This window comes from Sarcophilus harrisii, chromosome 2 (genome assembly GCF_902635505.1).
Source record: "Sarcophilus harrisii chromosome 2, mSarHar1.11, whole genome shotgun sequence".
Taxonomy (NCBI): domain Eukaryota; kingdom Metazoa; phylum Chordata; class Mammalia; order Dasyuromorphia; family Dasyuridae; genus Sarcophilus; species Sarcophilus harrisii.
The window spans coordinates 9,381,460-9,407,224 of record NC_045427.1 but is presented as its reverse complement, the minus strand read 5'-3'; the positions used below and the strand labels follow the sequence as shown (position 1 = coordinate 9,407,224).

General features: G+C 41.7%; 1 protein-coding gene across 3 annotated transcripts; it reads left to right on the top strand.

The window, feature by feature from the left end:
- The first annotated feature begins 600 nt into the window (after positions 1-600).
- On the top strand, positions 601-23,745 carry ACTG2 (actin gamma 2, smooth muscle). Of its 3 annotated transcripts, none has more exons than XM_003758721.4 (9): positions 601-696; positions 9,906-10,067; positions 12,683-12,811; positions 14,184-14,294; positions 15,883-15,967; positions 17,803-17,964; positions 20,501-20,692; positions 22,622-22,803; positions 23,509-23,745. In XM_003758721.4, exons 2-9 carry the CDS (start codon positions 9,942-9,944, stop codon positions 23,650-23,652), a joined length of 1,131 nt encoding a protein of 376 aa, XP_003758769.1. In that variant the 5' UTR covers positions 601-696; positions 9,906-9,941; the 3' UTR covers positions 23,653-23,745. The 3 variants fall into 3 exon arrangements, with proteins under 3 accessions (XP_003758769.1, XP_031805495.1, XP_031805496.1); XM_031949635.1 differs by lacking the exon at positions 601-696 and adding an exon at positions 1,786-2,056; XM_031949636.1 differs by lacking the exon at positions 601-696 and adding an exon at positions 1,786-2,113.
- Positions 23,746-25,765: the final 2,020 nt, after the last annotated feature.

Here is a 25,765-nt window from a genome sequence, read left to right as displayed (position 1 = left end):
AGGTCCCCTTCAACACTCAACAATCCCATGATCCTTTGTCTTAAACTACCATTTACTAACACTATTGACTAACTGGAGGTCTGCCCCAAGTGGGGAATTATGGGTGAGGACTCCGGGGCTGTGCTCCCCATCTTTTTTCCCCCGGAGATCATGGCCATGGAGTCCAACTTTCCTTCCCTCCTCCTCCTTTGGGGAAACCTCTTCTATCTGAGCCCCAGTTCCCGACTTCCTCTGCCCAGATTGGGGAGGGGGGGGGCTGCAGGTTCTGTGCCCCGAGAGTCCAGGAAGGGAGGCTCCAGCAGATTGCCATTCTGGGTAGCTTTCTCTTGCAGTAATTTGGAGATGCCTCTGGGCCCTTAGAGAAGACAACTTATAAGGACTTGTGCTCTGCTTGTTTATGAAAGCAGAGCTGGAAGGGAACAGAGCTAGTAGCACCCAGGGGCTGGCTCCACCTCTCCGGGCCTTTTGCATACATTTTTAAAGGAATAATTCATTCAACTCCCCGGCATCCCCTCTCCGGGTCAATATAGTGAAATAAAAGACCTTATATGGCAATCCTTCCAACACACCCTAAGTCATCCCTTTTAGGGGATCTGCTCGGGGAAGATCCGCCTCCCAAGTTTTATATTGCTCTGGTATTTATACCAAAGCCCCAGCAGATCCAGGGCCCTGAAACCAGGAAATCCTGCGACCTCGGTGAGTAGCCTTCTCAGCTGCGGCAGTGCTGAGGCCTCTGGGACGGACAGTCGGAGGGAGGAAGGGAGACAGAGGGAGGAGGAGGGCATGGGATTTGGTTGGGCTGCTTGAGTCGGTGACTTGGATGGGTCTTGGATGACAGGATCGGGGACGCTCCGTGGCCAAGTCAGTCCGACCCCTTTGTCGGGGGCCCCAAGGGGAGGTTACTTGTCCAAGGTCCTGCAGCTAGATTTAAATCCAGGTTAGAGTGGGGGAGGGCTAGAGAAGCCTCAGAGGGCTAGCCCAGTCCCCTCACTGTATGGATGAGGAAAGTGAGTCTCCAGAAGTGAAGTGAGATTTGAAGTTAGAGCCCCCTTCTCCCCCAGGCCCTCCTTGAGACTAGGGATCTAAGGGTCAGTCAATACTCATTTGTTAAGTGCCTGCCTTGGGGCAAACACTGCCAGGGGTGCTGCGTGGACAGCTACCTCTCTAATCTCACTTCAGTACTTCTGAGGGCTCCGGCCGGGCTGCCGGGACAGATAAGGGAAAGCCAGGCCATCCCAGAGGGCATGGGACCCGACCAGGCTCTGCTGCTAACTGCCTGGGCAGTCTCCATGCCCGTGTCACAAGGGGCTGCTCTGCTCTGAGGTCACTCTGGGAGCTGGGCGTTCCCCCTCACTGGGCAGCAGGATGCCTCCTGCTGGATGGGCTGTACAAGGAACCCTCCACCAATCCCCCCCAAGCCCAAGACCATGGCCACTCCCGTCCAGCTCTAACTCCCATCATTCTCAAGGAAAACAATGTTAGGGACAAGGAAAACTATGTTAGGGACTAAGAGTAGGAAGAAGGTTGGTCCATTCAGAAGAGGCTTTTCCTGTGGAAAGAATACTGGATGTAGTCATGGAACTTGGGTTCCAATCCGGACTCTGAAGCTGCTTTCTCTCTGTACCTCAGTTTAGTCATCTGTACAATGGGCCATGGAGGCACATTGGTAAAGTGAAAAGATCTGAGTTTGAATCCCACCTCGGCTACCGTATGAGCCTGGGTTAGTCACCTATAAAGGAGGAGGCTGTAGTCAGGGAGCTCTGGGGTCCCTTCCAGCCCTGATCCCATGAGCTCATTGTTTGGTGCTGGACTGTGACTTCACCGGGGCAGGAGGCTCATAGTGAGAAAACTCCACTCCCCCACCCCATACAGAGTTAGATAGGTGCCCGGGGGGTCCTGAGGGGGTCGAGTGACTTGTCCAGAATCATAGAGACAACTTGATCAGGCCCGACGTGAGCCTGGAAGCAAATCTCGGAGATTCCCTCTGCCTATGATAGTGAGGATGATGAAGAGGCAAGGAAAGAAAGGCCAGCTAAAATTTGAGGAGCAATTAAAGGTTGGCAAAGCAATTTGCATACTTGCTCTTCCTTGAACCTCACAGTGATGCTGAGAGGTAGGTGACATATCTGTTCTCCATTTTGGAGATGAGGAAACTGAGACTTGGCCGCCTAGCAAGCGGCAGAGGCGGGATTCCAACTCAGGTCTGGTAGCAGAAGGCTTTCAAGCTCTAAGCCCACCATTTACAATTTGGGGGGAGAGGGTGTGGGGCCGTGGAAAGACAGCAGTCCTGAGTTCAAATCTGGCCTCAGATACTTACTAGCTGTGTGATCCTGGACAAGTCACTTACCTCTGTTTGCCTCAGTTTCCTCATCTGTAAAATTAGTTGGAAAAGGAAATGGCAAACCACTCCAGTATTTTTGTCAAGGAAATCCCAAAAGGGGTCACGATGAATGGGACACAACTGAAAGTTACTAAACAACAGGAGCAAAGCTCATTAGGGAGTGTGACGATGTGGGGAAGGATGCTGGGTTGTGAGTTGTATAGCCACGGGTTATTTATTTCAAGGCTCCCTCAAAAAGGGAGACCACAGGGTGATGTGGAGGTTTCTCCTGCCCATGGCTTAGTCTAGGTCCTGAAGGGGAATAAAGTGAAGGATATAAGGCACAGTGGAAAGAACCCTGTCTGGAAGCAGCAGGCATGGATTCAAATTCTGCTACTATTACGCCTGGGTCTTTAAGTGAATAAATCACTCCCCTTATCAAGCTTCTCCGAGCCTGTCTCCCCATCTGGAAAATGGAGAGTCCAACTAGAATCAGGAGCTCTTAAGCTGAGGGCTGTGAACTTTAAAAAACTGTTATATCAAATAGATTTCAGTGTGATTTACTGTCTTTTGGAAGCCCGTGGATTTTTCCTTATGCATTTAAAAATATTGTTCTGAGAGGAGGGCCGGGGTTTCAGCAGACTGTTGCTCCAATCAATCCCATAGTTCATCTCTTTGTGTCTGCCACGCAAATTGTTCTGAATGAACTGGTGGTGGCTGGGACTTCAGAGGGAATGAATGTTCTGTCTAGATAATCTCTTGTAGGAATAAGATTTCCATGTTTGGGGAAAATGGGAATCGCGTTTCCCTGGGAGAAGCTGAGTCTGTTTGCCTCAGGCTTGACTGATGAGCTAAGAGACTCCTGCCCTCAGATTTCCTCTTGGCTGAGGGTGAATAAATAAATCCAGCTGGTCCCATATAGCTGAGGACCTCAAGGGGAGAAAAACCAGACCCTTTGCTTTAATACAATATCTTAGAACTAGGAGAGGCACTCACTGTAGCCCACAGGACAGATTAAAACTAGAGCTGTCCTTAAAGCTAGGGGGACCTGGCTGGGTTCAAGTCCCCCTTGCTGGCAAACACTGACTCTGTGACTCTGTTTCCCCTCTCAGTAATCTAGGCAACTCTCTAAGACCATATTTTGTAGATAAAATGGCAGCCTGCTTTGGCAGGAGGTTCCTTATGCCAAGGAAATTAAAAATCCAGTCTCCCCACTCATCTTGTACGCCAGCCCTAGACTTGTAGGGTGCCCTCGGACTTACAAAACTGGCAAGTTGTTAGGACTGAAGGAACCTTGAAATAATAAGAGCCAACATTTCTAGGATAGCAATGAAGCTGCCAAAGCCTCTCTATCTCACTTGGGGTTCACTGGGAAGGAGGGACTATGAAGAGAACTGTCTGTCCCACCTTTTACACTAGAGAAAACTAAGAATCAGAGGGGCTGAAACAAGCCCATTTTCACACAGCTGATAAACACCAGCAATTAGAGTCAAACCTCCCCTAGTTCTAAAGTGGGCAGTCTGGCCACTGTCCAGAATACAAGCCCAGGCTCCCCCGGTTCCAGAGTGGGCAGTCTGGCCATTGTCCAGAATACAAGCCCAGGCTCCCCCGGTTCCAGAGTGGGCAGTCTGGCCATTGTCCAGAATACAAGCCCAGGCTCCCCCGGTTCCAGAGTGGGCAGTCTGGCCACTGTCCAGAACACAAACTGGAGCTCCCTTGGCTCTGAGCCCTGGACTCTTTCCCCTGAAGCACCATCAGGGCCCTCCCTGTGAAGGAGAGCTTGCGAGGCTTTTAACCTTCTAGTTTATAGACAAGGCAGTCAAAGTTCAGACATGAAAAGACTTCCAGGATCATCAGATCTAGAGCTGAATGGAGCCACTAAGATCCCTTAAGTTGGCTCCTTTGGAGCCTGAGGTCCAGTGAAAGGGGTGACTGGGTCCTTTGTGCACCCAGATGGGGAGAGAGAGCAGAAAACTTGATTCCCAATCACTGAATCCCAGAAGCTTAGAACGGAAGGAACTTCCGCAGCCAGGAGCTAATGCAATCCATGCCTTTTTAAAAAAGAATTCGGGCAAAGCCAGCCAACAGATCATTCTTCAGCCTTGTCCCGGAGACTTCCACGCGAGGAAGAGCTCCCCAAAGCGGAGATTACTCATCCCTTTTGGACAGCTCCTCCGTGTTATTTTTCCAGACCCCGATCCTCCATCTGCTTCTCCACAACTTCCCACACTCCATCCTGCTTTTGCTCTCTGGGATCGATCAGAGCAAAGCTATTCCATCCTCCTCAGGACAGCCCTTTATTAAAGGTCCGAGCAAGTCATTTCCCTCGAATTTCTGACCCATGAGAAGAGGGAGTGGCAAAGGTCCCTTCTAGGGACAAACCTAGAAGTCTAAGAAAGTCAATATTCCTGAAAAGTAGTCGTAGGGGCAGAGAATATCTGAGGATACCGGGAGGAAAGGGCTTTGTAGCCCTATAATATGGTAAAGTGGAAGGTAACCTGGAGACTGAGTCAGGCTCAGATTCAGGAAAACCTGAATGACTTTAAATCCTCCCTCAGACACATATGAGCTGTGTGACATGAATCTCTGTTGTCTCAGTTTCCTCAGGGGTAAAATGGGGATGTGTACTTCCTCCCTCCCAGGACTGCTTACAAGGAAAAGGCAGTGGAAAGAGCACTGGCTTAGAAACAGAATTCCTGGGGGGGGTTTTGCCTCAAATTCTACCCATGTGACTGCCCAAATCACACTCCATGTGCCTCCATTTTCTTGTCTGTAAAATGGGACTGAATGTCTTTTAAGGTCTCCACTCAATGAGCACATTTCAAAAGGCTAAACAATGTAGCACTACAATATAGACCCTTGAGCTACATGAGGGTTTCTAGCATCCATTTTGGTCCATCTCCTACGTAAAACCATTACTCATGAGCACCCATTTCTTGCTGAATTTCTCCCCCCCCCCACCCCTGCTCCCAGCCAGCCAAAATTAAGCAGGTGACACAATCATAATAAGGGAACAGGGACATGTATTTTAAAATGAAGATAAACAACAAAGAGTTAAAAATCAGACAAGGAGCAATCCAGGTACCATTTTCCAAATGAGTTGACACCTCTTGAGTGTCTCTTGGGAACATTAAAGAGAACCAAATTCAACTTTGTGTTTTTTCAGCACAATGAATGCGAGATTCATTGGTTTCGCTCGCTCAAAGACTTCTTGAGGAGATTGGGATCTTTCCAGGGCTCCCTTGCTCTGCCTCCTCTTTGACCATTTTTGGTCAGAATTTCAGAATTATTCAAGTAAAAGGAACCCCTGATTGTCCAGATTCTTCCATTGGCTGGTTTATTATCATTTTACTCTTCTAAATTGATTCACTGCCAGTGGGGGGAAAAAAACATATTTAAATGCCTTATGTAATAATAATAATAGAGGTAGCTAGGTGGTGCAGTGGATAGAGCACTATCCCTAAAGTCAGGACAACCTGAGTTCAAATCTGATCTCAGATACTTAACACTTTCTTGGCTGTGTGATCGTGGGCAAGTCACTTAATCCCAATTGCCTCAGCAAAAAAAAAAAAAAATATATATATATATATATATATATATATATATATATACAGATGTATATTATGTATGTATATATAGCTAGCATTTATACAATACTGTTTGCAAAGTGCTTTACAGATATTATTTCATTTGATCTTCACAATAACCCTGTAAGGTAGGTGCTGCTATTATTCCCATTTGCAGACAAGCAAAGTGAGACTGAAAGAGGTTATTACTTGTCCAGAATCACAGAGTATCTGTGGCAGGATTTGAACTCATGATTTGCTTACTCCAAGCCAACTGAGATAAAACATATAGCTTTTTGAAAAACTTAAAACTACTTACAAAATGCTTGCTACGCTATCCACTGTTCTATCTTGTTGGGAATAAATTCTATTTTTAAGTAAGTATTCAATCTTTAACAGATAAATAAAGCATCCCTTCTCTTCCTTGTCCCTTTCCAATCACTTTTTCTGCTGTGTACTTCGAAATATCACTATCATCATCATATTATTATTATTATTGCTGTTATTATTGTAGTTCTGGTTAACTCTATTTGTCGACCTGCCTTTGAAAGACCCAAGAAATGATTCATAGAAGAGGGATCAGTGGAACAAATTCTGGGCATCTCTTCCCTCCCCACACCTGGACCCGACACTGAGGCCAGTCTCTGTTGCTAAGCGATCATTTGGATCCCAAAAGAGCCAAAGGACAGACTTTTATTGGAGAAAGGAGGAGAAAGAAGAATCCCCAGAATTCATTTCACTACGCCCCCCTTTCCTGACCCTTTGGACAGTTGCAAATGGAGTTAGATCATGTTCTCCAGGCTGCAATGTTTTCTAATTCTTTGTAGGTTCTGCCTTTTGCTATTTCCACTTAATTCAATAAACTCATAGCTTCATCTAAAAATGAGAAGATGGGCCTAAAAGACCTTTGTGCTTCCTTCTAACAGTGACCTTCCTAGTCTCAGGCCCCTTTCACAATATTTTCTCCCCCCTAAGGTCCTTTCCAGCTAACGATCCATGTTCTATATTGATCTAATGCCTCTTCTAGCTCTAGCATTTGATATTCTGTGTTCTAAGGTCCTCCCTACTCTGAAGTTCTATGTTCTCTGTTCCAAAGTCCATCCCAGTTCTACCATTTGATGCTCTGTTGTTAAGAAGAAAAGTCAGGAGGAAAATTAATTGTAAGACCAGGCAGAATTGTGATTAATCTCTCCTACTAAAATGTCTTTACCCTGCTCTCTTCTCAGTTATTTGGTCTAGTTTCTTCTTTTGTCCTTTACATTTGAATTTAGCTCATAGAAATTAGAGATGGAAAGGATCTTTAAGCCTTTCATTTTACAGGGGAGGAAACTGAGGTTTAGAGAAACTAAGGGATTTGCCCACAGTCATAGTCAAATAGTCACAATGATCACAATCAAATGCAGATCCTCTGACTTTAGGTTAAACAGTTCAATTAAATTCGACAAGCATGTATTAAGCAAATAGTGAGGCACCAGAGATTAAGACAATCCAGTAGAATGTCAGAAATATGTCTAATGTTAAAAGATGCCATATTACAGTTAGTTCAAGAAAGTGTGAGATTGAATTAATGATATAGGTGACAAATTTCAATTCAAGCTCAAAAATATCAAGAGGTTAGAAAAGAACTTATATAATACTTGATTAATGAGAAACTATGAATATTAAACTTTTAAACAATCAGAAATGTAGAAACTAAACACAACCAAATAATATACCCCCCAAAAAAATTATAAAAATCAAATTGGGAGATTTCAATAACTCACTAACAGAATATGATAAATCAAATTAAAAGATTAACAACAAAAAAGTAGTTACTTACTCTTTTCACTGCACTCTCCTGCCTCCAATCTGTGCCCATTTTATCTCTGCCCTTACTTGCCTAATCGTCCCTAAATTTCTTGAGGGTAGGTAGTTTTTTTTTTTTTCATCTTTTTCACCAGCTTCTAAAAGAATGCCTTGTACAAAGTAGATGCTTAGCAAATGTCAGAGTTGGAATGCTGCAGGAGAAGCACCAACTTCTCTGAGAGTATGAAGAGGAAGAATTCCCTTCCAACCTCAGGTTGAGTGGAGGCTTCCTAGTACAAGCTGCATTTGAAATGGGTTGCTGGTAGGATAGAGTTTCTTTAAATGGATAGAGATACAGAGGAACATTCTCTGTGTGTGCTTGGAGGGAGGGTAACTTGGAAAGCTGATAATGGAAAATAAGTTTGGGAAGATTCACTGACATTTATCACCTTTAAAATTGAGGAAGTTGAGATACTTTACTCGAAATTATGTAGCTAGTCAATAGTGGAGCAATAATTTAAACCTTCATTCTCTGAATCTCAAAAAGCAATTACAAAGCATCTTCTTAGAAACTACCATCCAAAACCCTGAGGATCTTCCCCTCCCCAAATTTTTTTTAAAATTTCTTTTTTTTTAAGAAAAGTTATCTTTACCTTTTTTCCTACCTAGCCTTAATGATTGAATGGGTCTTGCCTCAGACAACTTAAATCTCATAAAGACCTTGCCTTAAAAAGATCAAAGTCTCCTATTGCATCTGGGGCTATCTCCCGTCATCCTGATCTATGTCTTGCTGTTCAGCACAGATGGCCTCTGAAGGAGAGGGTGAGACTGCTGATTTTGCAGTGTTGCCTCACTTAAATCCAATTCACTTGCAAACAAGACAAGAGAAAACAATACTAACCTTAGTCTTCAACCTGTAGAAAACCACCTCGTGTAGCAGCAAGTATTAATATATCCATTTTACAGATGAGGAAACTGAGGTACAGAAGGATGACAGGATTTGCTCTAAGAGCTAGTAAATATCTAAAGACAATTTTTGAATATAGATCTTCCAGACTCTAATCCAGTGTTCTGTCCACCACGTGTTTCTAAGTATTTGTAGAAGGTACTCAGAACAAATCTCCTGCCTCTCACATGATCTCTAAGGTCCATTTTAGCTCAAGACTCATAATGTTATGATCTCATTCAACAATGACACAGATAAAGACCCTTCAATGACAGTCCATCTCTTATTGCCATGCTTTTGCACGAGCTGCCACCATCCCTGTTTTTTTTTTTTTTTTTTTTTTTTTTACCTCTGCCTCTTGGAACCCCAAGCTACCTTCAAAGCTCAACTCAAGAAATATTTCTTCCTTATCTGGTGTTTGTTCATGTCTCCTCCCGGCCCCAACGCCAGCCTCAATCACTGTGCATTTACTTTGTGTATATATTTACCTGTGAAAATATTGTAGCTCCCTAGGAGAACGTAAACTTCTCAAGGGCAAGAAATGTCTCCCTTTTGTATTGGTATCTTTACTGCCTCCTGGCTTTATTCCTTAGTTTCTTCTCTAGAAGCATTTAGAGCATCAAATTATTTAGAGCCAGGATCCTGCCTTCAATAGGTATTTGTTAAGCTTCTTCTATCTGCTAGATACGATGCACCGGAGCATTGTGGGGCATCCAGGTACCATGCTGGACACTGGGGATCCAAACAACAAGAATGCAGTGGCTACCATTTATAAAGCATGTTAAAGTCTGCAAAGCACTGGACTTGTGTTATCTTAGTTGATGCTCTAAATGCTTCTGAAGAAGTGCTATTATAACCCCCATTTTCTAGACAAGGAAGCTGAGGTTGAGAAAAGTTAAATTATTTGCCCAGAGTGGCAGCTCTTGAATTCAGATGTTCCTGAGTCCAAGTCCAGCTTTCTGACAACTAGCCATCTAACTACCTAAAAAAAAAAATAATAATAAACTATCCCTGCCCTCAAAGAGTTTACATGCTCTGAAAAGTGAGATGGAAGAGGTGCAACTTTTGCATCTCACTAAGTTTTTGTGGAATAGAAATATTGGCTCCCCAGATCTCAGGGGCCTGACTCCATGGCGCTCTTCTTCAAAATACTGGACAGCTTTCCCTGACTACAGGGAATCAGATCTAAAGGGTATGTGAGAACTGGAGGTCAAGACTTCCTGCACTGAGATGCTCAGGTTTGCATTGGAGCACTTTCTAACCATCGACCTCTCTGGCACTCTTTTAGGTGTTCGTGTCCTTTAATCTGTTCACTCAGCCCATCATGTGTGAAGACGAGACCACCGCCCTCGTGTGTGACAACGGCTCCGGCCTCTGCAAGGCTGGCTTTGCTGGGGACGATGCACCCCGGGCAGTTTTTCCTTCCATCGTGGGGCGCCCAAGACATCAGGTCAGTGTCCAAACATTATGTGTCATTGCTTTGGAAGGGTTGCATAGTGAATGGTGGAGGGATGAGAGGAGATCATATTAATCGCCCCCCCTCCCATTAATTAATTCTTGGCAGCCAGCTTAGATTGGTGGGGAGAGAGCCAGCCTTAAAGTCAGGAAAACCTGAGTTCAAATCCTGATCTTTACAGGCTGGGGGACTCTTGGCAATTCATTTACTCTGTCCATTACCTGAGCAACTGAATGGTTATTTCTGCATTGATAGAGGGAGTTCCCTGTGCTACAGGCAACCAGGTAGCACCATAGTGTACTTCCTGAGTTCCCATGTGGTCTCGGGCAGGGGGAAATGATTTCCTTGGGGTCATACAACCAGCAAGTGCCTGAGACCACTTGGGAACTCAGGAAATACACTATGGTGCTACGTAGCTGCCTATAGACATTAGGGGTGTAATCCAACTGTTTCATTTTACTGAGGCTCAAAAATAAGGCCCAAAGTCATAGCAATGTTTGTGCCAAAGCTGGGACTGGAAGCTTTGCTTCTGATTCTTGGTTAATGGTGTTGGGGAAAATCCCTCATGTCTGACATCATCAAGTTTGGGAAGACATGAGCTAGATAGCATAAAGTGCTACAGAAATACCAGTTCTATTATTATGATGATTGTAGAGCCACCCCCACCTTCCCCATCCTTGTCCTTAGGAAAAAGAGCTCAGGAAAAACCTTGAAGTTCTGACCATCTTCACATACCATTGTGACACAATGAAGAATAGAAAAGAAAAACACTGTCCAGGTGCCCACCACTCTGACTCCATCCTTGTCCCAAACTATCCTGGAAATAGAATTGTGTTATCTCGCCCTAAATTGTACCCTCATTATAGTCCCCTTAACCAAGAATGGTCATCTTCCTGTGTCCTATAGGGCTGGAGCCAATCTCCAAGTTGTAAATACCAGGTTAACTCCTCTCTCCCTGCTCTCTCTCTCTCTCTCTCTCTCTCTCTAGTAAAAATAATAACTGCAAAATATTAGACTAATTGCATTCTTGGCTTTTGTGTCCTGCTTGCAAACCCTAGTTAGCTAAAACTTTCTATAAATTTCCTGCTCAGTTCCTCTAGTGCTGAGAGCTTTGGACGAGTCCCAGCCAGCCAGCCAGTCTCACATTAAAAGATTAAAAACCAATCTCTATCTTGCCTCAGTTTCTCTGGTGTTACATTATGATACCTGGGGCATAGAAGAGTTCACTTACAGTGAGCAAAGAATGGTGAGGGATTTATCTGGGATTATAGGGTTTGAAGAATATGAATATTCTTATGAAGAATAACTAATGCTTCTTTTTTAAGTTTAATTGATGCCATTTATTCTTCTATCATAGTCATTGTTAGTTCTAGCTCTTCCTTCTACTTCTTCTATGTCTTCCCATTTAACAAACAAACAAACAAAAAAAGCAGTTAAAGTCAGTCTACACAATGACTTCATCCAACGTGTTTGCCACATTTCACATCCAACCCCCCCACATCTTCAATGAAAAATAAAAAGAGTGTTTCCCAATCTCTTCTCCAGGACTACGAGAGTCTTTGAAAAGATTAGAGTTTGATTTTACCATGGAAGGTTTTTGGAGTTTTATTTTTTCAGCAGATGATGACTGTGACTAATAATGATGATGATGACGATAGCTTATATTTAGATAGTTCTTACTATGTGTCAGGTACTATGCTTCAGAATTATCTCATTTGAGCCTTAGAACTCTAGGAAGTAGGTACAGATAGGGAAACTGAGACAAATAGAGGCGAAATGATTTGCCCATGTTCACACAGCTAGTAAGTAAGTATCCAAGGACAACTTTAAATTTAGATCTTCCTGATTCCAGAGGTGGTGTTCTAGCCACTCTGTCAGCTAGCTGAAAGGGACTGGAAAACACAGAAATGGGAAATAACCTAGACTTTAGAATGTAAGAATCATATACAAGACTGTAAAATTCAACTACCAGAGAAGGCTTCCATTCTCTGGAACCAAATTCCTTCAGAAAGGATATTGACAAGCTAGACAATGTCCAGAGAAGGGCACCTCAGAGGGTATCATAAGCTCAAATGGGAAGACAAGATGACTGTCTTCATGTATTCTTGGGCCTGCCACATATAAGAGAGATCCACTTTGTTCTTTGTCCCAGGGGAGCAGACCCACTATGGGGAAGCTGCATGGGGAGAGTTCAGCTAATGCATGAGGGACCCAGCAAGGACTGAGAATTTTCCAAAAACAGACTGGGCTGCTTTCTTTGAAGGGAGGAGGAAAAGGGAAGGAGCCAAGAAAAGCTTGCATGACTTGGCAGAGTGGCAACAAGATCCTCCTTCCTCTCTTTCTTTTTATAAAATTGGCCAAAATTCCTTCAACTCAGAGATCAGGGATCCAGGGATTGGGGAGGCTCTCATGCCCTCCAGGAATAAATAGTCCTGTTAGATTAGAACAAAACAAATGAACAATTAGAAAAGAATGCAAAGCATTGAAGGGTTTAGTCTTAATTTCTAGATTGAGTGCTACAGATTCAATATGGCAGAAAACCCATCATCTTTGAGGAAGGCTACATTTTTAAAGTTTTGCCTAAACTCTTTTTCTTCTTTGTGTTACAGGGTGTGATGGTAGGAATGGGCCAAAAAGACAGCTACGTGGGAGATGAGGCCCAAAGCAAGAGGGGTATCCTGACTCTGAAGTACCCCATTGAGCATGGCATTATCACCAACTGGGATGACATGGAGAAGGTACTGAGCCCCGCCCCATACAGTTTTTTTCTTTTTCTTTTTCTTTTTGTTGAAATACTTTGAAATTTTTCCAAATACATGCCAAGACAGTTTTCAATATTCACCTTTGCAAAATCTTGTGTTTCAAATTTTTCTCCCTCCCTTCCCCACTTCCCCTAGACAACAAGTAATCCAATATAGATTAAATGTACGATTCTTCTAAACATATCTCCATATTCATCATGCTGTGCAAGAAAAAATCAGATCAAAAAGGAAAAAAAATGAGAAAGAAAACAAAAATAAACAAACAAACAACAACCAAAAAAAAAAAAAAAAGATGAAAACACTAGCTTTAATGCACATTCAGTCTTCTTAATTCTCTCTCTGGATGTGGATGGCTCTTTCCATCATAAGTCTTTTGGAATTGCCTGGAATCACCTCATTGTTGAAAAGGATCCAAGTCCATCATGGTTGATTACCACATAATTTTGTTGCTGTGTACAATGTTTTCTGGGTTCAGCTCTACTCCATTTAGTATCAGTTCATGTTAAGTCTTTCCAGACTTTTCTGAAATCAGCCTGCTTGTCATTTCTTATAAAACAATAATATTCCATTATGCTCATATGCCATAACTTATTGAAGGCATTTTTAATGAGAATAGGTTGTCCTGACCGTGTACTTGCTTCTGAGGAGCTCAGAACTCTCCGGCCCCAGATCTCTGCATCAAGCTTCATTCTTCCCCATTTTGTGGCAGAGAAAACTAGTACACAAGAAAGAAAGGATTTATTCAAGCCAAGGATCCACTGAATTGCAAGAATAGACCCTGGGAATCTTGGTTCCTTGTCACAAAATCCTGGACTTTTAAAATGTCAGAAGTGAGAGGCACTGAGGATCCTAGAATATTAGAACTGAGAGAACCTTAGATAGAGAACATATAATGTCAAAGCTGGAAAGAATCTTAGAATATAGAACATCAGACCATGGAAGTACTTTGGAACATAGAGTATAAAACATAAGAGCTGAATGAGATCTTGGAATATAGAACAAGAGTTGGGAGGGAATAGGATGCAAAATAGAACAACAACAATAATAATATTTAACATTTATATGCTAGACACTATGCTAAGGGCCTCATGAATTTTACTCATTTGATTCTCATCCCTGTCAGAAAGAGATGCTGTGATTATTCCCATTTTACAGATGAGAAAGCTGAGGCAAACAAAACAAAGTGACTATCCTCTTTGCTTTACATAGAGGGAAACAGGTCTCCAAGTCTCAGCTCTGTTCTGGAGTTCATCTTTGGATGGAACATAGCATAGTCATTGCACTTCTGCCCTGGATCCTCTGGCTTGGCTGGAGCTTGCTTATTGAAAGTGACTTCTGTCTCTCTTAGATCTGGCACCACTCTTTCTACAATGAGCTACGAGTTGCACCAGAAGAACACCCCACCCTGCTGACAGAGGCTCCTCTGAACCCTAAGGCAAACCGGGAGAAGATGACCCAAGTAAGAGATGCAAGGAGAGCAGTAATGGGGAATGCTTAGGTGCCATCTCATGTAGGTCATCTTTCTCTCCCTTCCTCTCTCTCTCTCTCTCTCTCTCTCTCTCTCTTTCTCTGTCTCTCTGTCTCTCTGTCTCTCTCTCTCTCTGTCTCTGTCTCTTTCTGTCTCTGTCTCTGTCTCTCTCTCTCTCTCTCTCTCTCTCTCACACACACACACACACACACACACACACATACATACACTTATTGTTTTGTTTTGGATTTTTCCCAAAGGGTAACAGGTCTTATTAAGGTAGGAATGACTCAAGCCTAACCCTGGTGATACTGAATATCCATATTAGAAGCTCAGCCTGCTAAATTTGGGAAAGCTCAATCATAGAAAATTAGCCATCAAGTGATGGTAAAGCAATTCATGAAGCATCTGCTAAGATGTGGAGGGCCTTTGATCTTCAGTGGTAATTGATGAACCATCCAAGTGGATGCAATCACATGGGCTTAAAGTTCTGAAGACTCCTTCATCTCTAAGCAGATACCATTCAGATTTATACACCCATTTCTAATGCCTCTTCCTAGCTGCCAACATTCATCAACATCTGCTCTTGGATGTCCCATTAAACATCTCAAACTCAACAGAATCCGAACAGAACTCATTTTCTTCCTCCTTAAACCTGCCCCTCCTCTAACCTTCCCTACTTGTTTTGTGGGCATCCCCACCCTCCCTGTCACCCAGATTCTCCACTTTAGAATCATCCTCCATCTTCTCTCTCCCTCAATCCCCATAGCCAATCAGTTAGGTCTTGTCAGTTCTAACTCCATAGGCCTTTTGCATCTGTCCCCTTCTCTGCACTCCTAGGATATGATAATCATCATCCTAGGTAAGGTTTTCATCAACTCTTACCCAGGTGATGGCAATAGACTCCTAACTGATTTTGCTTCTCCCACTCTACTCTCCAGTCCTACTCAGGTTTCCACACAACTGCCAGAATAATCTTTCTGAGACATAAATCTGACCATATCCCTGCCATTTTCAAAAACCTTTAACAACAAATTGGACAAAAGATAACTCCTGAGTAGTCATTTAAAGCTCTCCACTCTTTGGCTTCCATTTGCCTCTTTTGAAAGCACCTTCACCAACTCTCCCCTTTAGTAAAACTGGTTTCTAAGCTACTCTTCACAAACACTGTTCCACCTCCAATCTCTATGCATTTCTTTAAGCTTTTTCCTTACCTGGAAAGTCTTTCTCCTTCTCAGAGGGTTTTCCTTCCTTCAAGGTTTAATTTAGGTCACATATTAAATAAGGCCTTCCTTGGTCTTTTCTGTCTCCTTTTCTTTCTCTTCTGCCCCCTTCTCTTGCTCTTTTCCTCCCCTCTCCTTTCCTTCTCTTTCTTTCCTTCTTCCTCTTCCTTTTCTTTTCTCCATTCTCCATCATCCTTGTAGTCTATTTCTATTTTGTATCTTCTCAGAATAATTTAAGCACCTGGAGATCAGGGAAAACTTGGGATTTTTATATTCCAAGGAGGGCATCAGATACACAGAACATAAGAAATGTCTGTTGAATTACGTTAACTTTCTGTCTCCTGTCCACATTTCAGATCATGTTTGAAACCTTCAATGTCCCTGCCATGTATGTCGCTATCCAAGCTGTTCTGTCTCTTTATGCCTCTGGCCGTACCACTGGTGAGCTGCACTGACTTCCCTGCCCTTGTGAAATGATGAAGTTGGGGGGAAAGGGGAAGAAAAAGCAGTAGATGGGGCAGGGGGAGGTGAATCTCAGCTTCTCAAGAGCTTATTTAGTCCAGAAGACTAGACTTGATAATTAAACTCATGTTAGACTCAATAACCTCAGAAGTCCCTTTTTCCTCCTAATCTATGGATTATGGAATTGGTTGAGACTCTAGTAGGAGAGCCAGGTTTCTCTGGTGGTATTTCAGTCAACTCTGCAATAATAAGTGTTAGAGATGTGTGATGATCCATGTAAGGACACAGAGAATACCAACTCTTCAAATCTGACCCATGCTTTAGCTCTTCCCCACTCCTACTGTTCAACAAATAATTGATGAGGATCCATTCCTAAGTCTGTTTCCTTTTCTGTTCTATGCTTTGAGATCCTGATCCTCTGAATTCTAAGTAATGCATTTACTCTGGTCTCATCGCCTTCCCTTAGCCCAGCTCACCCTCTGCTGGACATCCTAACAGGCAAGAGAGTAGAGACAGTAGGGGAAATATGGAGGAGACATGTACTTATTACATGGTTTACACATGAGAATGAGATGACCACAATACTCAGGAGCTGATCAACCAAACCAGTCAAATAGGAAAAGTTATCTTTGTATCCCCTGCTTCCCAGGGCAGTGCTGAGGAGTTGGGGGCACAATAGAAATCAGAGGCATTATTGCTATATCGTTGGAGCAATTAGATTCCTACCACTATTTTTTTTTTTTTTTTTTTTTTTTTTTTTTTTTTTTTGCTGAGGCAATTAGGGTTAAGTGACTTGCCTAGGTCACACAGCTAGGAAGTGAACTCAGCTCCTCCTGACTACAGGGCTGGTGCTCTATCTACTGTGCCACCTAGCTGCCCCCCTACCACTATTCTCACTATAAAGTGAAAAGAACATGACAATATATCAATGAGTTGGGCTTCAGGTCCATTTGCTCCATCACTGCAGATGGTGAGCCAGACTTCTCAGCCTGGGTGAGTTGGTACGTGTCTCCCCCAAATCTCCTCTAGGTTCTTACTAAAAATTTTCCCATCATATCAAACTGATATGTTCAAGGCCCTTTTCCATTTGAATCTTTTTTACATTCTGAGAGTCAACAGGGAGCATGTGTTGTCCATCTGTTACAGTAGCTAAGTGGAACAATGGACAGAGTTCTGAGCTTGATATCTAAAATTCCAGGTTCAAATCTTGCCTCAGACCATTGTCAATCATTGCATTTCTCTTAATTTTCTCTTCTGAAAAATGGGTATAATAATATCACCTAACTCACAAGCTTGTTGCAGTGATTAAGTGAGTTAATATCTGAAAAGCTCTCTGCAAACTTCCATGTGTATGTGGACTGTTATTTTTTTTTTTTACCCCTCCTTCTTAGCACATGACTGAGCCACCTCCCTTTCTGATCACTTGTCCTTTACACCACAACAGATGTAAGACAAGCAATAGTTAGTTGTAGCCGTAGTCAAAGTTGTGGTTGAGGGTTTGTATGCACACGTATGCTTGTGTACATATGTTCATGTAAACACTGATCATAAAGATCAGGCTACTGACCATGGGACTGAGACAGTAGAGTTTGATTGGAGAACCATATCAACTGAATCACAATTGATTCAAAAGTATTCATGTGGACCACAGGTGAGACCTCAGAGATCATCTCAACATCACTTCATTTGACAGATGAGGGACCTGGAAGATGAAAGGATGAACGCTAGAAATCCGGGAGTCATTCAGTAATCAGGGAGATGATTGGGGGAAAGTGGGAAAGAGAGTTTCATGGATCCTGCTTCCTTGTTCATAGGCATTGTCCTGGACTCAGGAGATGGGGTCACCCACAACGTGCCCATCTACGAAGGCTACGCCCTGCCTCATGCCATCATGCGTCTGGATCTGGCTGGCAGGGATCTCACTGACTACCTCATGAAGATCCTCACAGAAAGAGGCTACTCCTTTGTGACCACAGGTATGGGGGAACAGGGAGAAGAGAGGGATTCAGGGAAAGCTTTAGAGAGGTGTGAAATAAGCTTTTATTTTAAAGTTTATTTTTATATTATTCTCATTTTCTCTATCCCAACCATAAATTGACCTCTCCATTGTAATAAAAAAAAGAATAAATAAGAAATAAGAAAAGAAAATAAATAAGAAAAATAAGAAAAAAACCTGCTAAGTGTTGTTATATGACAATGTATGCAACATTTTTCCCTCAGTCACCCATCTCTTGGTTGAGAAGAGAGACATGTGTTTCATTAGGTAATCTCCTAAACTAAAATTATCCATTAGAATTACTCAGGCTCTGGATTCTTTTAATGTTATTTTCACTCATGTTTTTTAAGTCATTTTGTACATTTTTCCCTGGCTCTGCTTCCTTCTTTCTGGATTGTTTTATACAAGTTTCTACAAGGAATAAACATCAAGTCTTTCACTTAGATATAAAAAACAAATGAACACATGTGAGCTGGAGGAAGCATAGAGAGACAGCAATTGTTCTGAAAAAGATCTAGGAGTCTTAGGGGACCTTGTACAAGCTCAAGGAGATGCAATAATGATTTGTGGTCACTACTAAAGCTAATTCAATCTTAGACATCACTAGAAGAGGCTGAATTTTCAGAAATAGGGTGATGATCACCCCAATGTCCTCTACTCTGATAAGAGCAGACCTCCTCTGAAATACCATATTCCTATAAATGAATCAGAGCATCAGGATTTTAGAAAGGCATTGATAAGCTACAAATCATCCAGAGGAGGGCAACCAGACTGCAGAAAGGTCTTGAGTCTGTGCCATATAAGAAATGACTGGAGGAAGTGAGAAAGTTGGGAATAAGATGGCCACATCAAGAGGACAAGAACCAAGAGTAAATGTAGGGACATTTGAAGATGCAGATTTCGGTTTGATATCAGGGAAGATTCCTAGTAATGAGGGGTGTTCAAAGCCTTTTAAGTACAGGTTGATCACCCACTTCTTGGCTGTGTCACAGGGGGGAGGGGGGGGATTCTTTCCTGGATCAACTAGATCAGTGCCCACTAAAGCTCTTTCCACCTCTCAAATTCTATAATTCTCTACTGTCTAATTACATTCTCAAAAATCTTTTTCCTCACTTTTTTTCTGAAAAATAACATTTGTCTCTCACAGTTGGTTTACCCATTCCCTAAGTGATGGACATTCCCTTTGTTTCCAGTAAAGAGAAGAATTTTAAGAGTTACAGATGGGAAACATCAAGCCTGAGGAATATATATCTGGCAATCTGAGTTTTTCAGTCTCTGAGAATACACAGAATAGGAACGGGGAGGAGGTTAATGAGAAGCAAGGAAACATTTCACTCTTACAAAATCAGACTGAAGTGGGTCAAGTTCATGGTCAGCACCCCTGCTTCTCTTCTTCTCTGGTTACCTTGTGACCTTATTTTGCCTTTCTAGCTGCCCTCAATGGACAGCGATTCATGATCTGGGTCACCTCCCTTCCCTGTCCCCCCATCCAAGCTTTTTCCCGTGTTAGTTATCCATTGGGGAAAGCTGATAAACCAACTCACACCAAGATATTAATGCCAGATAAAGACTTGAAGAGTCTCTGGAGAAGGCAGGAAGCCATAAACTACAAGTCAGAAACCTTAAAGATGCTGTTTCAGACATTATTACTAGAGATTTTTTCCTGCCTTCAAAAAATGTTTTCTTTTTCATTATTATAAACTTCACAAATATCAACAAAGATGAATTTATCCTAATACACAAAAAAAACCCAGGAAAAGTGGGTTATTTATGATACTAGGATGATCAAGATCATGTACAAATTCACTTTTTTTTAACTTTATGTGAAATTTCCCATGGCAATTCCAGTAATGCCCTAGTTTTGTGTGTTCCCTTAGGAGCTTCCTTCTGCTCTTCTGTAATTTTTTAATGTTTCATTGATGCTATTTTTTCTCTCCTCGTTTTTATCACTATCATTGTCACTCCCCCAAATAAAAGCCCTCCCTTAAAAAAGATCAGTAGAGAAGAATAAAAGCAATTCAGCACATTGGCCACAGCTAAAATATAGCCTCATTATTAGGCAGCAGAGAGTTCTAAGAAGGCCTTTCTTGGCTTCTTTCAAATAACACTATAGAGGCGGTTGGCTATTCTGCATAAATGCAGAGTTGACAATAATTAGCACTAAAGCTCCTATAGATATCCACTAGTGAAAGAAGTCCATCCCCCAGGATTTTCTGGGGCCAACTAAGCTCTATGTGTGAGTGAGAAAACATTTGGCAATTGCTTTTCTTGGAGATCTTAACTTTAATATTTTAAGATGACAAAGATAAATGAGATAAGTCATTTTGTTCATCATGAAATGACACTGACACTGAAATTTCAGTGTCAGTAACTCAAAGGATTTATACAATCTTAGTAAGACTCTGATATTGAGTAGTTGATGGGAATGGAAGTAAGTATCCCACAGTTCCCAGAATAATGAACTTGAAGACTGGAAAAGGTGACTCTGTTCTCTCTCATTTTGATTCTCCCACCAGCTGAACGTGAAATTGTAAGGGACATCAAGGAGAAACTCTGCTATGTGGCCCTGGACTTTGAGAATGAGATGGCCACAGCTGCCACTTCTTCTTCCCTGGAGAAGAGCTATGAGCTACCTGATGGTCAGGTCATCACCATCGGCAATGAGCGCTTCCGCTGCCCAGAAACTCTCTTCCAGCCTTCCTTCATTGGTGAGATCCTGCAAGATGGAGAAGTGTTGAGGGGACCTTGTAGAGAGTGGGTTGCAGAGAGGAAGACTGAGTTCTTCACGTAGGAAAAGGGGAAACCAATCCTACAGCCTAAATAATTTCTTTTAATTTTTAATTATAGGATTTAGAATCAGAAAGGACCTTCGTAGTTTCTCTCATCCAGAACTCTAATTTTACTCATGATGAAATTGGTTACCTCCCTCTTTTAGTTCAGTGAGTTGTCATGTCTCTCTTTGGTGACTATAACAGCCTCCCCCAAAGAAGAGGACTGACTCTGTTCATAGATGTCATCCAATTTAGTAATGGAAGAAGGTAGTTGTAGACTTGAACATCTGAACTCTTAGTCCAATGCTATAGTTTAGGCCAATGATATAGTTGAACTATATCATACTAACTGCTATGTAGAAAACCAGATGGCAAACCAGAGAGGAAGAATTTGAAAGGATATTTTCCTTTGGGAAGACCTTGGAGTAAACTACTTTTTAATGTAACTGAGCCCTAATCAGCTTAGAGTACTAAAACGATTTCCCAAAGGAGTGTAAGAATAGTTGCATGAGTAGGAATTGAATCCCCATGAGTTAAGTCAGTTCGACAATACAGAAAGTACTAAAAAAAAAAAAAAAAATCCATTTCTGGGATTATTGCCTTCTCCAGGCTGATCAAATTAATCAGTCAATAGACTTTAATTGAGCATCTACCATGAACATGATAAAATGGACATATAAAAACATAAGATAAAGTACCTTCTCTCTTAAAGCATACAATTCTAGATAGGGAGATAAGATATAACTTCATTAAGAATTAACTAACAGTATTTGCTTTAATTCAACAGGGATTTATTAAGTAACTGCTCTCTGATAGGCCTGGAGAGATAGAGACACATGGAGAAGGGGTCCCTGCCTTCCAAGAACTTACAATCACTGTGTGGGGTAGAAAAGGAGGGAACACATTCAATATCTAAACAATGAAGGGAACACTAATGACTAAAAATATCAGGGAAGGCTTCCTAAAAGCAATGGAACCCTGGAAGGCAATACCAGATTCTAAGCTGGAGAGATAATTCCAGGTGTGAGGCTTGGGGACAGAATACAGGACTATAGAATGTGCAAAGCCACAGAAATGGAAGAGAGAGCGTAGAATCCATAGAATCAGGCAGTTTGCCTAAAACACAAGAGTGCACGACGTCAATTGATCAAATATACAATTGAATTGTATATTTTGTAGAGGGCCACAGATAGTGAGAACTCTGGGGAAGGTATAAGACCCTTCGGGCTAGAGGTAACCTGCTAACAATATCTGGTTTGGCTCCTCATTGTTCCAGCCCTCTACACATTAAGTGTCTACCATGTACCAGGCACTGTGCTAAGTGTTGGGGAAGCAAAGAAAAGAAAAAATAGTCCCTGATAAGCTAGCAGCCTAATAATAAATAATAAAGAGAAATTATAAACCTGGAATAAATACATAAACATAGAAAAACAGGGCAGTGTGAGATCGAGAGGGCCTTGAAGGTGAAACAAAGGATATTGTATTTTATCCTAGAAGCAATGGGGAAGCACTGAAGATTCTTGAGCTGGAAGTGCCATAGGTAGACCTGAACATTAAGATGATATAGATAGCTTTGTGGAGGCTAATTTGGAGAGGAGGAAAGATGAAATAGGGAGACTAACTAGCCGTTATGTTATCCAAAGGAGAAATGAACTGAATGAGGAAGGTAATCATATGAGCAGAGAGAAGAGGAGAAATGTGAGAGATTCTGTAATGACAGAAGGGACAAAACTTTGTAACTGATGCATATGAAAATTGTGGTAAAGGAGAGTAAAGAGTCAAGGATGAACCTGAGGTTTAGTAATAGGAAAGTCCTGGTGAATGGCATCCTCCAAGATGCTAACTAAAGACTATCATGTGCCACAGGTATGGAGTCTGCAGGCATTCATGAAACAACTTACAATTCCATCATGAAATGTGACATTGACATTCGGAAGGACTTATACGCCAACAATGTCCTCTCTGGGGGAACCACCATGTATCCTGGCATTGCAGACAGAATGCAGAAGGAGATCACAGCCCTGGCCCCCAGCACCATGAAGATTAAGGTGGGCCATTTCCCATTTCTCTTGGTTCCCAGCCCTGCACAGAAAGGCTCGCTCTGCTTTGGTCACTGGACGATCCTTCCTATGCCCTCCTCTCACTGCACAGATTTCATTCAAATCAATGCTGTTGAAAGAGGGAAGGATCTTCCCTTGGGAAATCCCTCCATTGGGAAATTTCTCCCAAACTCAGAGCTGTCTATTTATAAGCGATAATGGATTGTTCTGGAAAGAACATTGTATTTGGAGCCAGACAACCAGAGTAGAAAATCTGATTCTAGGGACAGCTAGGTGGCGCAGTGGGGAGTGTACCAGCCCTGAAGTCAGGAGGACCTGAGTTCAAATCTGATCTCAGACACTTAACACTTCCTAGCTGTGTGATCCTGGGCAAGTCACTTAACCCCAATTGCTGCAGCAAAAAGATGAAAAAAAAAAGAAAATCTGATTCTGATCCTCACTTATTATGTGACCATAGACAAGTAACTTCATTCCCTGAATGTAAAATGAAGAGGGTTTCATTCAATGGCCTCTAAGACATCTTCCAACTTCAGGTGAAGGAATTTTATGGTATCTCTAAGGTGCAGTCTTGATTGTCTTAGAGTGGAATATCACCCCTTAGGAAGGGTCCTGGGAAAGGCCAACGAGATGTCAGCATATCCTTTCCTACTGCCTCCAACCCTAACCATCATATTTCCCTTTTGTTCTTCACAGATCATCGCTCCTCCTGAGCGCAAGTATTCGGTTTGGATCGGGGGCTCCATCCTGGCCTCTCTCTCCACCTTCCAGCAGATGTGGATCAGCAAACCAGAGTACGATGAGGCCGGGCCTTCCATTGTCCACAGGAAGTGTTTCTAAGGATTGGGTCCATTGGGCCTCCTTAGCGCTGCTCTTCCTCCTACACCCTCTGCTCTGTTGCTGATCCCAATGCATTAAAGTTCGCAAGCCTTATCTCTCCGTATGCGCCTCTTCTTTCCCTATGTAATGCCTTTAGTTTGAAAGTTGGTGGGAATGGAGACCAGTTTACGCTTTGCAGGACATAAAATTATTGGACTTAGAGCTGGAAAGGATCTCAAAACGGTCACTTCATTTTATTGAATCCCAGAAAGAAGAGAAGTGACTAAGAACACACAGAGGCAAGAGTAGAAAGCAGGTCTCCTACATCCCAGCTGAACCTATTCCATTAACTCAATAAATATTCATTCATTTCAATTCAGTTTAGTTCTTGGTGGCACCCTCTGCCCTGGCCCTGAGGGAGTAGCCATGGAGAATGATGTACAAATGGAGGATAATACATGGATCACTTAACTCTGTGGAACCTCACTGTGACTTACAGCAAAAAATTCCTGATAGCTCCCTACTTAATGTTTGCCAAACTCCATCTAATCAGCATCAGTTTATTTTTTTAATTCAATTTTGTTTTTATTTTCAGTTCCAAATTCTCTGCTCCCTCACTACTTCCCCCTACCATTTTGTCATTGAGAAGGCAAGAATTATAATACAGATATATATACGTGCATTTATATACATATATATTATAAACATATCCATATATGCATATTTACTCATACATATATACACACACATATATAAAGTTCTACAAAATATATTTCTATATTACTCATAATGTGCTGAAAGGAGGAGAAAAAATATGCTTCAATCTGCACTCTGAGATTATCAGTTCTATATCTGGAAGTAGGATTTTTTTTTATCATGAGTCCTGAATAATTGTGGATTGTATTGATCGGTATTACTAAATCTGTGAAAAGTCAATTATCTTTACAATATTGCTGTTTCTGTGTGAATTGTTTTTATGATTCTGCTTACTTTGCTTTGCACCAGCCCAAACAAATCTCTGAAACCATCCCCTTCATCACTTCATATAGCAAAATAGTTTTCCATCATATTTGTATACCACGAGTTGTTCAGGCATTTCCCGCTTGATGGGTATTCTCTTGATTTCCAATTCTTTGCTACCACAAAAAGAGCTGCTATAAATATTTTTGTACAAATAGGTCCTTTTCCCTTTTCTTTGCTTCCTTTGGGATACAACCCTTAGTATTTCTGGGTCAAAGTTTTATAGATGTTGCATATAGTTCCAAATCGCTCTCCAAAATGGTTAGACTAGTTCTTCGGTATGACAAGAGTACATTAGTGCACCTACTTTACCACATTCTCTGCATTTGTCATTTTCCTTTTCTATCATCTTAGCTAATCTAATGGATATGAAGTAGTACATCAGAGTTGTTTTAATTAGCATTTTTCTAATTATTAGTGATTTAGAGATTTTATTTAATATAATTATTGATAGGTTTGATTTCTTCCTCTGAAAACTAAATGTTCATATGCCTTCATCATTTATCCATCAGGGAATGGATCCATTTTTTATAAATTTGGTTCAGTTTTCTTATAACATATATTTGAGAAATGTGCTTTTCAAAGAAATTTACTACAAAATTTTCCCCATCCCTGCTTTTCTTTAAATTTTATTTTATTGTTTCCTTCTAATTTTAGCTACATTATTTTGGCCTTTGCACAAAACCCTTTTAATTTCAGTTAAATAAAACTATCCAGTTTAGATCAGAATTATCCATTCTACCTCCCATGAACCCCTCAATGTCTTGTTTGGTCATGAACTCTTCCCCTATACATAGATTTGACAGGTAATTTCTTCCATGCTCCCCCAGTTGACTGTTGATATCACCCTTTATGTAAAAATCACATGCTTATCTTGATATATGGTGTAAGGTGTTGGTTTGTGCCTATTTTCTGCCAGATTACTTTTTGGTTTTCCTAGTGGTTTTTATCAAACAGTACGTTCTTGCCCCAGTGTCTGGGATATTTGGGTATATCAAACACGGTTACTGTGCTCATTTGCTTCGGTATACTTTCTACCTAATCTATTCCATTGATCAATCACTCTATTTCTATTGTTTTAATGATAACAGCTTTATGGTATGATTTGAGATCT